Genomic DNA, 17,274 nt, shown 5'->3' with positions numbered 1-17,274 from the left:
GAATTGCAAATCTAGTTTAAATTTTGACATCACAGGAAATATATACATATAAAAAGTCTTCACAACCGTTTTAAAACTACTTTTAAATTGTAATTGTACTTTTTTAAAGAATAGGACAATTCCTTCAAAATAATAGTCTTACTATTAAAAAATACATCGGTTTATCCCACACATTTTTTCTAATTAGGATAAAATCTAATCCAAATTTGATATGTCAGTATGTCACTTATTTGATTTTGTAAGGATGGTAATGTATCCCATTTTAAAACTAATCTAAATAAAAGCACATTTGGATTTGTGTAAAATCCTGATAAAATCTTAAGGATTGCTGATCACACATATTTTGGTGAATCTGGCATCACGTGGAAAGAATGAACACATCTCTGAATTTGTTGGATGATTATATAACTTAAGGTGAAAACAGGATCCTGTTCCATCAAGCTCCTTCCACCAGGGGACATCAGGACTCCTCCTCTCCTCTTCCTCCTCTGCTGATTAACTGTGCCCTCTGTTTTGGCTTGTAGGCTAACACAGGAACAGGAAGGGTTTTGTCCCGATCAGGATTTGTTGTAAGCCGTCAGGTTTTCCAGGAGCTCAGAACTATGGTGAGCTCAGACCGACTTCATCAGATCCAAACTGGAATGATGCAAAACCCAAGCTACTGGCAGATCACCCCTCCCCCTCCCACTCAGTCACAGGTTTAATAGGCTTTTAGGTGATGAAGAAGAACAAGAAAGGAAGACGATGCTGAGGTTTGATGGTAGAGAAAGTGTCTGCCAGGATGTTTCGCTTTGATCCGCTGTTCAGACCCGGTCACGGTCCAGAACTGTATGCTGCTGGACCACAGAGCTGCTTCCCCATTTTACACTTCAGTGTAACCGAGGCTGACGACAGAAGCAGTAACACTACCAAAATGCAGGACTGTACATGTTTCTGTGATCAAACATGGCAACCCAAGTGAGACAATGGTATTTTATATATTAAAAAAATATCTAAATAATTTAAAAAACTGATGAAATATATTATAGTTACTTTAAAAATGACAAACTAAATCTCACAACAATTGAGTTTTTCCTGGATTAACTTCAGAACTAGTTTTTACTAAAGTACAAAATCTTTATTTTGCTTTAAATGAACATTGATGACATTTCCACGGCATCATGTCTGAAGCTACGTTCACATCACTCTTGGCAACACCCTTTCAAATTACCACTTCCTGCCTGTTTTAGGCTTCCGTTTTAAGATCTCTCGTTTTCTCACGTAGCTACACAAGTTCTACGATCGCTTTAGGGCTCTAGGTACACAATGCACAGCCATTGAACGCTTGTTGAAAGTTAAATCAGATTGATCAATCAGATACTTGGATTTGGTCTTGATGTTTGGGTGGGGTCCCTTTTATTTCATGGATGTGAGAAATTATTAATTGCGGTCTGTGCCCAGACGGAATGATACGACACCAAGCCTTTCATTTACTGGAATAGATCTGTGGCCAAAAAAGCTTGGAGCATGATTAATGATTAATTAAGATTAATTAATTATTGAATTATCCCCCGCATCGAGAGGAGCCAGTTGAGGTGGTTCGAGCATCTGGTCCAGATGCGTCCTGGAGAGGTGTTCCGGGCATGTCCCACTGGGCGTAGGCCCCGGGGAAGACCCAGGACACGCTGAAGGGACTATGTTTCTCGGCTGGCCTGGGTACGCCTCGGGGTCCCCCCAGAGGAGCTGGAGGAAGTGGCCGGGGAGAGGGAAGTCTGGGCATCTTTGCTTAGACTGCTGCCCCCGCGACCCTGTCCCGGATAAGCGGAAGAAGATGGATGGATGGAAGATTTAATGAGATTTACACCGCTTTGACATTTTACACCAAGCCCCTTTCAACTGTAGGTGGCGCACATGCGGTAGTAAACGGTAGAAAAAGAACGAGAAGAAGCCCTTCCCTGTTTGTCCAGTGTGAACATCATGGGGTTAAATGCGTGTTCAAGAACACATGTTTAACACATGTCACATGACTGGTGTGAACGTAGCATTACATGTGCTGATGACTCAATGATAACCATATTATTCCAATAATTAAAAATTGATTATGCATTGGTTATTTATTAATAAAATTATTGAAATAATCTATTGCTTTTTTATTATTAAAATAAGCACAAATTGTTGGATTCTGTTTTAGAATCCATAGTTTCTTCTCCCGCAAAAAAAATAATATAAATGTACTGTGTTGTTATTATAATTCTTTAGTTTTTTTGTTTTTTTTTTTCCATGAGCAAAAAAATGTTGATGTTACATCAAAAATTATTGCAATATTGCACTCAGCTAGAGACAAAAGCTGGAATCTTATGGGGGAACAAATTCAGATGCTGGTGAGCGATTCAAAACCACAGATATAAATACAAATTTTGCTGATTATAATTTAGATTCAAACTGAGGTTGCGTAATAAAAACGCTGCAAAAACAAAAAAACTTCAAGTCACATTTTTGCAAAATATTTGTTTGAATTTGCTTGTTGACCATAAATGCTAAAGCGAAATTTGCAACTGTCTTAAAACAAAATTATTTAGTCTCAATTTGGTTTCACAATTCAGTTTCTTAAACTTCAATTGTCTCATCTTCCAGAAAGTAATAAAGAATCAAAAAAACAACAATAAACAAATAAACATCAATGGAAGATCAATCGAAGCTGATGATAATAGAGCATATAAAGCCAAAAAAAACCAAACAAATTGAGTTGCAAAAAGAAACTAAAAAAGTTTATAAAAAGTCACATAATCAGAGTTTAGTTTTATATATGTTTACAAATCTGAAAATAGTATAATTCATTCTTTAGCATAAACACAAATTAGTATTCTGCCTGCATATCTTTGCATAATCTCTGATAATCTAATACATTACAGCTGAATAAATTTATGTTCTGATTGGTGGTTGGCCTCAGTGTGTGCTGTTGTATAAGCCTGCCATGGTGCATTCTGGGAAGTGTGTGGTCCGGCCTCTGCAGTGACCGGAGTCTCAGCAGCGCGTGGAGGTCTGCAGCAGGTTTCACTACATCTCCAGTGTTACAGTGCTGCCGGTCGCTCCGCGTCTGGAAGCAAAGACGGTGCTGCTTCTCCTCTGAGCTGTACCACTGACGATGCAGAGAAGCCCCTCCCTTCCCGCGCAGTCCGCCCGCTCCCCTGTCGGAGTCGGTCGGACCGGAACTTTAGCGGACACCCTGCAGTCCGCCTGAGCTCTGCATGCACGGATGACCGTCCATGGCACTGCATGCAGAACAGCATGGGTTTAGGGGACTGACATGCATCAGTTTGAATTTAAGATTTCCCCCACGATTCCACTGGAGGCTAAAATCCATTCATAATGTCCTGGAGTAGTAAAACTTGGTATGAAAACCCCTGAATCAATAAACAAGGACAGATGAGTCTGTTTGATTGATGGTAAAAGATGATGGTTTCAGTTTGAAAAGTTTGATTGCATCTTTTAGCCATAATTACTTACCAGCAGTTCAAGAAACTTGTCTGAACACACCGGGCATGTGATACAAGTTCAAGAACAGGCATTTTTGAACTAGCTTTTGGCAAACGGTGTTAACACTGGACTGTCGCTAGCTGATACTATCTCATGTAGCCACTCACAAATGAAAGAGGCTTGGTGCAAAATGTTAAAGCGTTATAAATATTGTAATCTTACATGAGAGACTTGCTGTCCTGGAATTCCACAATTAATTAATCAAATAATTTCTCCTCCATGATCAGTTTTCAAACGGTTGGCACTTCCATGAATTAAAAGGGACATCATTCGCTCGTCACTACCAAGTCTGAATTCTTGATTGGTTTAAGTTTGACCTGGTATAACTTTCATCACCCAAAAATTGTCGTAGGAACTTACATAGCTACGTGTTTTGTAAACAAAAGTCAGAAACGCGCATTTACAAGTGTTTACATAGATTTTTTTTGAAAGATTTCGCTTAAGTGCACATTTCCGAGCCTGGTGTGAACGTAGCATGACTTTCCAGCATATTTTCAGAAACTCGTGTTGTTGCAGCCAAAATGTATCAGGTAAACATTCAACATTTACTGAACAGGAACAGGAAATTCTGTAATCATCATAATTTATTTAGCGTCAATGCAAGACAAAAAAGAAAAAGAGTACACCGCCTGATTTCAGAAGTTGTAACGGTAACTGTTGGTTCTGTATCATGATGATCACTCTGTCAGGTCACACAAACGGATCTGCTGTTGTGCTTGAAATGGTTTTCCTGTTGCTTGATGAATCGACGGCTAAACAGACGTCCTCAACTTTGAAACACAAGCAAAGCCGATGACCGATTGAGCCTCATTCACTAATGTTATCTTATTTTTCTTTTTTTTAATTGATTTGAAAAATGCTCCCTTAAATAAAAAGCACTTGATTAAATAAATGTAATGTATACAGAGAAGGTCATGGGGGAACTCCATGCTCTCATGCTCCACAGTTATACCTGCCAGCTGCTCAGTACTGCTAACAGATCCACCTATGGATTTATGGATGTTAGCAGCTGGGGTCAAGACCAACTGGGGGGGTGGTCCTTCTGATTTAATCCTGACAGTCATGGGACACGAACGACCACTGCCCAAATTTATGCTTTTAGTAAACACAATCAAATATCTGTTAAAAGGATGGATACCGGGGCTTAACGTGGTTGTTGCATCTACATTTGACAAGCTGTTAACCATTTCCATTATATAATAATTTATATATATTTAAATGTCATCATAAATACCCAGAATTAAAGGTTATAATTGTATTACAATAGATTTAAAACAGTAGAAACTGTTTTGGTTTTTAAAAGCAAATTTAAATTTGCAGACTGATTTTACTCTCATGGAAGATTTAAATAATGCAAAAAAAGGGGCGGGGTGAGCAGGGGGAGGTGTGGTTTGGATAGTGATGTTAGCTTGAGTTAACGTAGTCACTCGGCGTCTTCAATATGGAGAGTGGCACCGAGCAGTGATCCCAGTTTCACCACAGAACTTTCTGTGGAGGTTGAGGATTTTTTCTCTCCACCTTATCCCGAGGCAGGAGCTCATGGTCCACTCTGAAGGACACCCGTAAAATGACGCTAGCATATTAGCTAATAGAGGCTAACGCATTAATCAAACAATCCCGAGTAAAATCTTTTGTTGCAAATCCCGTCACCAGGACAGAGTTTGCTAGATTCCATGCCAATTTCAGTAAATCACCGTTGCCTTACTTTAAAGTCCACTGAAAAGTTATGGAAGCCAGTAGATTTTTGATAATATATACGAGCCATGCTAAGGCTAACACCATAATGACCAACCGTTAAAGAATCAAAGATGGGCGGAGCTTTTATACTGGAGCTACAGAGCACGATGACGTGAATCTTCTGAAATAACGTGGCACTTATACCAGTTGACCAATCACAAAATTCAATGTGATACCTCGTTTCAACCTGTAGGGGGCAGCAAACAGACAGGTTTTGACTGTAATTTCAGGAATTAAGTTTATTTTATAATGTCAAAAATGTGGAAATGTCCAACAGACAGTATGTTTAAAGCCACATTAAGTTGATTTAGGGTTTGGTTACCCTTTAAGCAAACCTAAATATTGTGAAATTCTTAGAACATTTTAAAGTGAAATATTGGTGAATGAGGCTCAATGACTGAAATGTCCTTTCCCAGCAAAATAAGCCCTTATTATCACCTTTCCTCCTCTGTGCTCTAAACATGTAATGTATTGAAGGAGTGAAGGTTCTTTAAATTTTGCAGACGAGGAGTCCTGTGATTTGATTTTGCGATTTTAAATTCAGGAACTTTCTGTTAAAGGTCAAAACTGCAGTCTGCATCGTCTGACATGCAGCTTCATGTTTTGTTTTTTTTTTGGTTGTTTGAAGCATCAGACTTGCAGCTGCAGTCAGGATGAGAGACGAGCTGCTTCCACTGCAGAAATGATATTTGCTTCACTTCGTGCAAATACCATCACACCCCCTCCCCCCTACCACAACGCCAACTGCAACCCCCCCTTCCAGCCTGTAGCCTTATCAAGCTGAAGAATGGCTTCTGATAGCTTTCGGTCATGTTTCTAATGCCTGTTGTTGAAGCGGATTGCTGCGACCGTCCCGGCTCAGACCTGCGTTTGGACTCTTCCGGCACAGAGACGACCAACCGCTCCGTTTTGACTTCCTTTCCTTCCCCTTTCCGCCTCTCTCCACCCGCCCCCCCCTCTTCTCCACAGATAAATGGCTCTTTTAAGCTGGGAGCTGCTCGTGTTCTGTCTGGCTGGCAGATGCAGTGCCTAGTTCCCGGCCTCCAGGACAACGGCAACATGAACGGGACGTCCGAACAGGCCGACATCCTGCCGCCGAACTGCATGGTCAAAGACCGATGGAAAGTGGTGAGTCAAAGCACAGTATTTAACAGAAATGCAAACACGTCCTCAAAGAAAACACAAAAACCATGCAGTGTATGAGAGAATATTTAATTCTCAGTCTAAAACCAGATTAACCCCCAAATCTCTCAGGCTGAGTCACCTCTGAAGATGTGATGAGTGGTTAAAGAGCTGCAGGAGCATCTCTGCAGCGCTTCATTTGCTAGAGAGAAGTTACATAATGAAGCTCCTGTCTCAGCAAATCAGACTGCAGCCTTTAGTCTGCAGGCTGTTTACACGTCACCAATCATCTCTGCTCTCTGCCGAGCTGTCACAAACCAAGGAGAAAACGGAGAAAATAAAAAAGAGAGTGGCTTATGGTCTGGAGTTTGAAGCTTTTGTGATGAAAAGAAGTGGGAAATAGAATGTTAATCCTAATTATTTTCATTATGTTTAGTAATTTCTTCTGTGGTTCAAGTCATTAAATCCATAAACTAACCAATCAGATGCCTCAATAAAAGTAGGTTGAACATTCGAAGCGTTTGATTGACAGATTGTTTGAATCAAGTGTAAGGGGTGTGGACTTCCAACAATCTCACTCCTGATTGGTGAAAGTGGTTACCATAGAAAAGATGATTCAGACGGATTTGGACCAATCACTGCTTACTGATGTAGTCTGGCTCCAATGTGGTGGCGTCCGTATTGCAAAAAAAATGACGCCTTAATTGACGGCCGTAGGTCGGAGGAAATAAGCCATTTTCTATGGGTGACGTCACACACACTCAGTCCAGTTCTCATATACAGCCAATGGTCGGAAGTTAACGACTTCATTTTCACAGTTTGGTTACATGGTTGTGTGAACTGTCCGTGTCTCAGCTGAAGAAGATTGGCGGCGGCGGATTTGGGGAGATCTATGAGGCCTTGGACCTGCTGACGCGGGAGAACGTGGCGCTGAAAGTGGAGTCGGCCCAGCAGCCCAAGCAGGTGCTGAAGATGGAGGTGGCGGTACTGAAGAAGCTGCAGGGTGAGACGCCGTCGCATTAAAATGAAGAAACGAGCCGATTCCCAAAGAAAAGATTTGTTTTTGTGTTTTTCACTGAGATGTTCTGAAGCCACTGAGCTGCGTCGTTTCGTCGGTTAGGTTGATGCAAATGTTTCTGTTTTTCCATCAAAAAAAGAACCATACTCGGATATTTTAAGTAGCGTGAGGCTTAAAAAAAGAAACATTCCGAACTTTAAACATTTCAAATTGAATCATATATCGACTTCTTAATGGAAGCTTAAACTCATTTCATAAAAAATGGAAACATAACCAAACTCAAGCCTGATATATGAAAGCAATAAGATGAGGATAGATGAGCTGAAAATGAGCATGGATCATAGTGGTAGATGTCATTATTTAACCAAAAATAGCTCCTCGGGTTATAGAAACTCGTACGTGAAATGGAAGACAATCAACTTAAAAACAGAGTAATACAACCAAGAACAGAACCAGGAAAATACAACCAAAGAAACACATTTTCATAGACAAAAACCACAAAACAGATGCATTGCTGTTTATTTTAAAGTGAGGTGCGTCAGTGGGAACACTCTGAGCGTGCTGAGTCATTTTCAGCTGCATCAGCGGAGCGAGACGATCTGAAAAGGCAGAATCTACGCCTCCAAACAGCTTCTGTTCCGATGCAGACCTTTCCAAAACAGCAGATCTACTCTCTGTTTTTCGCACTTTCATGCAGAAAGGCAGACTCACAAAAAGAGAAGGCGTTGTGTAACAGTTTTATGCCACAGCGGAGCTGATGTGTCGCACGTGTGCGTTGGTGAGGCCGGCGCCTGACAGGCCGTTTCCTGATGGTGGATCACCGTCCTCTTCCTCATCCTTAAAGGCTTTCAGCAGATATTACGCCTCGGCGTCTGTGAATTATTCAAAATGGAAGGAGGGAATGTTTTTGTAAGGGAGGGCAGTGTTCTGCTTCGCTTCATTATTGATGACTATCAGATTTAAAATGAGAATCCAGATGAAAGCGACCATAACAAAACCAAAACGGAGTAATTGTTAAAGTTTATCATCACAGTGTTAACTGAGACAGTAACTGTATTTACTCTTTTGCAGGTAAAAACCACGTCTGTAAGTTTATTGGCTGCGGGAGGAACGACAAATTCAACTACGTGGTCATGCAGCTTCAGGTGAGCCAAACTTCAGAATAATAAGTCGTTACTTATGTGATGATCAAGAATAAAGATCAATAATTCCAGGATGAAATTAATCCACGATTTTACTATTTAACATATTATTTAATATGCTACGTTTGAATGGTTGTTATATGTGTGTCTATTTATTAAATGTATAAAAATGTACATAATATTGTTTTATTGCCATTACTTATATTCTTATTTAGAACAGGAGATCAGAATCAACAAAAAAAAATGAAAGATAAAAACAAACACAAAAAAACACCTCCTCTAAGCGCAAAAACCTGTTTTTCAAAATTGTTGTGTTTCCATTAGGCAAATTTATTATTGTAAATCCAATTTCTGCAATTCTACAGTCAATGGAAACGCAGCTACAGTTACTTTGTGTCACTTTGTAATAAATTCTGAAGAATTTCTCCACACTTTTTTCCATCTTCAAAGTTCCTCTGACTACAGCTCCAGTAAATTTACATTTTACGCATTTTGTTGTGGTTTCTCTCCCATGTTAGCAGACAGTCATATGACATTATCACAATATTTAATCTTCATTATGTTTTTTTTATTTCAAATTGTTTAATTTTTATTTATTTATTTAACATTTATTAATCCAGGCAAGGCAGATTAAGAAAAAACATGCTTATTTTCAACTGTGGCTTAGCAAAAATCAAGAACTTTTGAGAAAGAAAAAATAAATGGACAAATAAAAAAAAATCAAGATAAAACAGCAAAAAAACAAGACAATCAGTAAAATTATTAAATTATTAAAGTAATTAGAATTATAAAATGAGGTTACATCGACATTTTTCTTTAAGATTCCTTTTAAAAACTATCTTTGACATGAAATGTCCAGTCTAAGGTTTTTTGTCATTTATTCCAGTTTCTGGTAAACAGAAAGGATAAAAACCTAAAGAGGAGTTTAATTTAGAGACTGTTAACAGAATCAGTTTTGTGGATCAGGTGTTGTACACGGGGGAGGAAATGTGCAAAAGCTGGTTCATATAAGGAGAGGAACGACCAATTAAAATCAGCCTGTAGATTTCACATCAAGTGATGAATAAATTCCAATTTAGTGAAGAGTAGATGGTACAGTTGAGGTTTTTGAAGGGAACATTTGTTATAAATTGAGTGGTAGGATGGTAAAGAATGTTTATTAGCTGATCTATAAATTACATTGATATATTCAAACAACTGAAATGGTCATTTGGTCCGATGTTTATCTTGCGCCGTAAGTGAGAGAGGAACACATTTTATAAAGATTAATTTTGACTTGACTGAAAAAGATGAAACATCGTCCTGCCAGATTTCAAGATCTTTATACTCTGTGGCTTTATTTGAAACAAAATCAGTTTTTTTAAATAATTTTATTTCAGTAAACCAAGTTTAATCTCCACCTTGAAAGTTTTATCCTTTGAAAATGAAAACCTTCACCAACACTTTACTTCCTGTGACGGAATCTCACAAATGTGAACACTTGAATTTTCTGGACCTGATTGTGAACATGCGGGTATTTGGAGACTGGTTTCAGGCCAAATAATAACTTCAGTCAAATCCCCTCAAATCCAGCTGTTGGCTGTTAACTATCAGAGGAAACACAGAGACGCTGCCTCCACACATTCAGTCCTGCACAGCCCTATAGTGGAGATGCAGAGTGGTGCAGTCATGGGAAATATGCCAACTTGTTACAAAACTGGCTCATCAGCCTCTTATGTGGTTTGGTGATCTGCATTTCAATAGAGGTCTTGTCTGGGAAGCAGAAGCTTGTTAGAGCTCATGTTTCAGATGCTTGGCAGAATGATTCAGGCTCATGGAAAGGTTGTGTGTCTTATTGTTTTTTTCCTCTTTCTTTGCTGCATTTGGGGAACAAGAATCTGCTTTGCTCTTTCCTTTAAGTGACGCCTTGTTTTTTGGCAGTTTAAAAAAAAATAAATCGTAACATTTTCATTATCAAAAATTGACGTTTGTTTTTTTGTGGTCACGTTGTGGTTCAAACCACCAAATAAAAAGTTGCTCAGTGGAGCTCACGACCCCTATTCAAGGGAGAAGAACCAACTTTACACACCATAAAGCAACCTATTATTTAAATTATGTTTTTACTTTTCAAGAAATGAGCTTAAAACCATCAAAGTGGATTAAGAAAAGAAACTACATAAAAAAAACGGATTAATCAAATTTTTTTGGTAAAGAAAACAGATTGTGAAGCCATTTTCTAAAGAACCACTCTGATAAAAACATTGTTTTTGTGTTTTTAATATGTTCTTATGGCATTTTTGTGATGACGGAGGACATATATTAAAGGGGGAGGGGGGATTCTTCGCATCAACAGTCATGCCCACATCTTAGAAACTATGAAACTATGTCTTTGAAATGATTGTATTGCAGTAGCTGTTCAATAAACAGAAAACCATCAAAACCACGGAAAATAAAAATATCTAACAAAGTAAAAAATCGATGAAGATTCTCCTGAACCCACTTGGATGAGAGCTGAGAAAGTAGATGTGAAGTCCATGATTCAACTTTAATATATAATTAAACAAAGAAGAAAATAAAACGAGCTCTGGGGATCAAATTTGCCAGTCTAAAAAAATTTTTTTATGAACCGTTTTTATTTATTAAAGATAATTATTTAAAAAGATAAATATTAAATTAACTTAAACCTCTAAATATTTAGGCTATACTTCTAATTGAACTAATTTAACTGCTGTGGTGATATAAGCCAAAGTGTGATGTCCTTGCATGGGAACACCAGGTCTTAAGAGGTTAAAAGCCCAGAAGAATTTTTTTATTGGATTCTCCAGGGTTAAAATCAAAACCAAGCATGTGTAATCTGATACTGAAAATCTTTGTAAGAACAGAAAATATCCCAACAAGTCTTTTGTCATCCTCGTGTCCTCTCAGGGTCGTAACCTGGCCGACCTGCGGAGAAGTCAGCCCAGAGGAACCTTCACCATGAGCACCACCCTGCGACTCGGCAAGCAGATCCTGGAGTCCATCGAAGCCATCCACTCAGTGGGATTCCTGCATCGAGACATAAAACCGGTACGACCGACGAGAATCAGTTTTTCACAACTGGACGTGTTTGCTTTATTGTGATCAACGAGGCGAAACAAATCCCTGTGAGAATGTAAAAAATGTAGAGAGGATTCTGGTGTCCTGAATAGATCTGCATTTTAAAAAAGGAACAAACGCCAGCGGTTCATTGAGGATGAAAGTGGAGGATCAGGAAGGTCAGAGTGGGAAATAAAAAGCCTCCTCCTCCTCCTCCTCCTCTGCTGATCGAGCCGCCTCCTTTCAATTAGCTGCAGTTTGAGAGCTTTTCATTCCATACTGATGACATTTAAGAGAATTTCAATTAAAACCATAATTTTTAGGGTCTAGATTAGAAGCTGGAGTTGATTTTTGGGGTGACGAGTTTCCATCATGATTTATGTGAAAGTGCAATTAAAGGTGCAGGTTTGTTCTAAAGAGGTACAGAAAGTCTATTTGTGTTTGGACCTGAGGAGTTTCTGTGTTCTGGTTCCTGCAGTCAAACTTTGCGATGGGCCGGCTTCCCTCCACCTACAGGAAGTGCTACATGCTGGACTTTGGTCTGGCGCGACAGTACACCAACACCAACGGAGAAGTCCGACCGGTAAGAAAGGCAACGTTTCCATGGCAACGTGTTTTATTTAGAGCTCCAGGTCACCGTGGGAATATAAAATATTAAAAAAAAGTTTTTGTAAATCACACTATTTACACGCTAATATATTTATATAAAGCAAAAATATCCTTTAATCCTCATTTGTTCAGACACACGTATGTATTTATCATCTCTGTTCATATGAAAATAAATTAAAAGATATGAAAATAAACTATAAAAAAACTATCTAAACATATTTGCACAAATTTGCTTCATTTTGTTTCACAAAAACTAAAACAAATGTATTTTTTAATGTCATTAGCTAGACAAGATTTATTTAAAATTCTTTAAAGTTCATTTAGATTTGATGTTAATAACAAAACTGTAGAAAAAATTGTTTGTTCTTTGTACAAGTTTTATTTTGTAGTTGAGATATTATCATATTTGAAAACGTTTTTAACAAAACATAATTAAAAAATAAAAAATTAAGCATTTAACTGGATTTTTAAGTTATAAAATGATTCATGCCACTGCATTGATTTGTAATAAAAAAAAACTTTTTTCACAATGTTATGACTTAATGCTGATAAAATTACAACTTTTTAATCATAATTTTATAACTTAATTCTTGTAAAATACAACTTTTTTTCATTTTTTTGATTTGATTTAATTTTTTACTTCATTTTTGTAAAATTACACTTTTATCACCACAATTTTACTATTTTAGTCTCATAAAACTTTTAAAACTTTCACAACTTTATATGCATAAAATTCTGACTTTTTTCTTATATTTTTTTTAATTAATCTTATCAAATTGCGACTTTTTCTGTCATAATTTTATGACTTTATCTTTGTAATTGTTTAAGCTTTTTTCTCTTAATATTTCAACTTGAGGCTCATAAAATTACGACTTTTTTTCTCATATTATTACGACTTTATTCTTGTATTTTTTTTCTTTTTACGGTATAATTAATACTCCATTGTACATTTTAGTTAGTTTTCCAAAAAGAAACAAAAAGTTGAACAACAATCTAATTTAGACTTTCAAATGAATCCAATAATCAATGTGAGACACTTTAAATAAGCAGCAAGTCTTTTCCTCTCTGCTCAGACAGGACTGGCCCGTGAGTTGGGTGTGTTTTGCTGCACTGCAGCACATCCTTGCATTGCTCTTCTGCGTTGGTCCTTGTTAGCTACCTCGTGTCCTTTTCAGTGCATGTGATCAGGATGTGGTCAAATCATTTTGCATCAGAGATGATCCAAAACTTTGTTCTCCATCAGTTACAGTCATGAGCTGCAAGCTTTGCTTTAATTTGTAAATTTATATGCATTTATAAATTAAAATTGAGCTATTTTTATATCAGGAAGGAAGAGGGCTTCATTTTACCCTTTTTTTTACTCTCCTGTCCATTTCCTCATCTTTCCTCCTGTCCCCCCCTCTTCCTGCAGCAATGCTTTTGCTGCAGCAGTGAGATGAATATTTGATGCTCTAACATGCGCCATGGGGCGAGAGACCTAACGCTTTTAGTCTCCCTCTCTCCCCTCCCTTTGCTCAATCAATCATGTATTGTCTCTGCAGCTGAGTCAGCTTCACTCCAGTGATCTGAGAGGTCCACTCCTTCCTCTCCTCTTCCTGTCCTTCCTCCTCCTTCTCTCCCTCTGACAGCCTTTTCCCTCCGCTGACTTTTGCAGAAATGAAGGCGCTCTGATCATCTTTATGATCCCAGCTAATCGCTGTAACACAATCCTGCTGCACATTTTTGTCTTACTTAATCTTAGCCTGATGGTTGGAGCCCACACGATACATGCACTCATGTACGGTGGCCATGAAGTTCAAAAATCACTCCACGGAAAAACATATATAAGATCATAGGAACAAATTAAAAAGCAAAACAAATAATAATAAAAGGCAACATTACATTTTAGAAACCAAAACGCAATTAAAAAAAAAAATAGATTTTTTAAATATAATGTTCTTTTTTTGTTTTTAATTGTCATTGTGATCTTTAACATGTTTTTGAGTTGAGGGATTTGTTGATAGGATTTGCACTTCAGGGCCACCGTACTCATGTCAGGAAGAGTCACCAGTTCTGAGAATGCACTAAATTAAAAGTTGATATAGTAGTTTTGCTAATCTGATGTCCAACATTAACAAATTTGTTAGTGGAGAAGTCTGAACCCAAATTTTTTAATCACTATTTATGGTAATAAATGTAAAAATGTCATTTTCATCAACCGTTATCTTTCTGTTGAGCCTTTATTGATCACCTGCCATTATTTATTTTGTCATTTACCTTCATGATTTGACATTTCTGTTTTGCCTTTATGTTCAGTATGTTTTGGTCTTCTTTTGTTTTTTTTTGTTTGTTTTTGCTTTTCCCACAGTTCCTTTGGACTTTTGATTTTGACGTGCATGCCTCCCGCTTCTCCGTCACCTCCATGCCACCCCAGGGATGTGAGTGGTTTCTGTAGCAACAGGAGGGGGGTCGCAGCCTCGCTGCCAGGCAACAGCCGCACTGCTAAGAACTATGTAATAGTTGTTCTGCTGCATTAATAACGCAGCAGATTTTTTATTTTTTTTTACTTTTTTTCATTTCATTTAACAAATCTGAGGACAAAACTGTTGTGCATTTCCAGTGAAAACATATATAGAACGAAGAAAAATCACTGCCTTTATAATAGAAATACTCTCTTAATCTTTAAGATGGGAATTTAAGATGGTATTGTTTAGTTTTTGTCTACAACTTGCACGTATTCGAGGTGTCATCAAACCTCTGTTGGATCTTCTTCATTTCAAAATAAAAGAATTAAACCTGTTTATGACAACAAACACCACATTAAAAATAAAGAGACACATTTAAATAAATAAAAAATAATAATGTTCTTAACAAGGGATGGGTACCAAAACTGTGCCAAGTTGATTCTGGTATCGGCGTTTACAGCACTACTGGTACCTTTATAAAAACGTGGATCTCGCTTTGTTTTGGACACATCAGTCACTTGTATTCTCTTCAGTTTTGCCTTTTTTCAATCCAGCCAATCATTGACTTTTACAGTGATTGTTGGCAGGCTCATATCAGAATGGGTCAGGATGTGAGAGTGGGTGGAGCTTCAGTTAAAAATGTCAAAGGCGAAGCGAACATAAGTTTCTCAGCAAATGATTATAATTCATCGACCTGATGGATACGAGCGATGTATGTACAAAAAAAAAGACCGTTGTCATGGTGATGAACGGTGAAATCCGTGTTTACTTTAGCGTGTGTGAAAACGGAGATGCAGCGCCGCATTGGAGGCTGTCAGAAAGAATGAAATAAAGCATCTAAGACGCATTCCAGCGCTCTTCATAACGTTTAATTGGCACATGTTTATGGAAAAAAATGCAATGTCATTTTTGAAGCACCACTTTGAGCATCGGATAAAATACCCATCCCTATCCTCAACACTGACATGATTTGACACTTGAGTGTAAATACCGTAGACACAATCCGCTGCTTTCAGTTCTGAACTCATTTAATTATTATTGCATCATTTTTAACCAAACTCATGATTCTCAGATCATGAAAGTGCATTTGGTTACATTTATGTTTGTCTTCCATAAAATTAAGATTTTTTTGGTTGCACTCTGATGTTGTCTACCCACCTTTTTGTTTCATGTAGTTGGACGCTGCATGTCAACATCCCATCAGCACAGCGTGTTTTTGGATTTGCAGACACCCTAAAATCGAACACAACATTGAATATAATAAATTGTCACATCCGAGTGGCTTCATCAGTGAGACTGATAGGATGAGGTGAAACGTCTCAAGTCCAGATGCTACGACTCGACTTAGAGACATGTTTTGTTTTTAATATCACAAAGATATATTTTTTTTATTCTGATAATATTATTTCAGTTTTTGCTGCTTTTTTTTATTCTGATAATATTATTTCAGTTTTGCTGCTTTATTGGAAGCAACTTTTAGCTTTTGCTAACGCATTTTTGTTTTTCTATTTGACCTTAAAAATGTGTGCGACTGGGATTTTGACTGACAGGTAACCTTGAAGTGCCCAGCTCTGCAGCAGCTTCACGCTGTTGTGTTTGGTTCTCTCTTCTACTTGTCCTATCCTTTAAAAATAGAACAAAAATCCATTAAAATATGATAAGGTGGGAAAAAAATGGTGGATAAAAATGACGCGTGCTGGCAAGAGTTGGAATGCAGCGTTTTTTGTTTTTCATATCTGTAAAGCTTAAATAGAAAAAACATCTATAAATATATAAGAGTAATATAGATGCTGCTGCTGCATCCAAATGCAGTGGAGTTGTTGATGTTTGTTGAGCTCTGACTCTGCTTCCTTCTGTTCAGCCAAGGACCGTGGCAGGTTTCAGAGGGACGGTCCGCTACGCTTCAGTAAACGCTCACAAAAACAAGGTCAGTGTTTGTTGATTTGAAAAATGATCTTATTTAATCCAATTAAAATGGAAAATGAAGTTCAATCAAGGATGGATGTACACAAAATCTCATTAAAATCATTTGCTTCCATAAATAGCTTCTAATGTGTTGCTGTTTACAAGTAGAAACATTATTTGCATTTGGTTTGTGTTATAATTTCTTTGACATTTAGGTTCAAAATTGTTTCCAACTGTATTCCCTTCATGCTCCTGCAGGAAATGGGTCGCCATGACGACCTCTGGTCTCTCTTTTACATGTTGGTGGAGTTCGCTGTGGGACAGCTGCCGTGGCGAAAGATCAAAGACAAGGTCAGGCGGTTACATCAGTCACACTGTGACTTTTCCCGTGTGCATCGACAGATTGAGAGGTGGAAGAATCAACTGATGCATAGAGATGGATGACTAGATTATGTTTGTTTTTATAGCAGATCATGGATTCATTTTTTTGTGATGTGTATTTGAAAATATAACTACTTTCAAAATGAAATAGTGACGTGTCCCAGAACTCTGTGGGGGTGTCCTCATGAGTAATGTAGAAACTCATACTGGGATTTCGGTGATTTTATTTTTTGAGCACACATATAGAGTTACTTACAACCATGCAAAATACACATTTACACACTATATTCTTAGTGATAATACCCACACATACATTTCAACACTTGTATGTCACTTTTTTTCTTTT

The 17,274-nt window shown here is 37.7% G+C and overlaps 1 protein-coding gene across 5 annotated transcripts in view; it reads left to right on the top strand.

Annotated features, from left to right (window-relative positions):
* Nucleotides 1–17,274, top strand: part of ttbk1a (tau tubulin kinase 1a) — a 42,149-nt gene that overhangs the window by 5,030 nt on the left and 19,845 nt on the right. For 3 of the 5 annotated variants that reach the window (XM_024289356.2, XM_024289355.2, XM_024289359.2), the window contains exons 2-8: nucleotides 6,223–6,381; nucleotides 7,231–7,378; nucleotides 8,465–8,538; nucleotides 11,440–11,580; nucleotides 12,068–12,172; nucleotides 16,504–16,569; nucleotides 16,806–16,898. In XM_024289356.2, coding sequence (XP_024145124.1) covers nucleotides 6,274–6,381; nucleotides 7,231–7,378; nucleotides 8,465–8,538; nucleotides 11,440–11,580; nucleotides 12,068–12,172; nucleotides 16,504–16,569; nucleotides 16,806–16,898 — 735 coding nt within the window. In that variant the 5' untranslated portion in view covers nucleotides 6,223–6,273. Of the gene's footprint in view, nucleotides 1–6,222; nucleotides 6,382–7,230; nucleotides 7,379–8,464; nucleotides 8,539–11,439; nucleotides 11,581–12,067; nucleotides 12,173–14,136; nucleotides 14,691–16,503; nucleotides 16,570–16,805; nucleotides 16,899–17,274 lie in introns of those variants that run through there. The other 2 variants (XM_024289358.2, XM_024289357.2) reach the window with 2 other exon arrangements.

Source organism: Oryzias melastigma, linkage group LG1 (genome assembly GCF_002922805.2).
Source record: "Oryzias melastigma strain HK-1 linkage group LG1, ASM292280v2, whole genome shotgun sequence".
Classification (NCBI taxonomy): Eukaryota; Metazoa; Chordata; class Actinopteri; order Beloniformes; family Adrianichthyidae; genus Oryzias; species Oryzias melastigma.
Note: the sequence above shows the minus strand (reverse complement) of the source record. Positions and strands in the feature narration are given on the sequence as shown.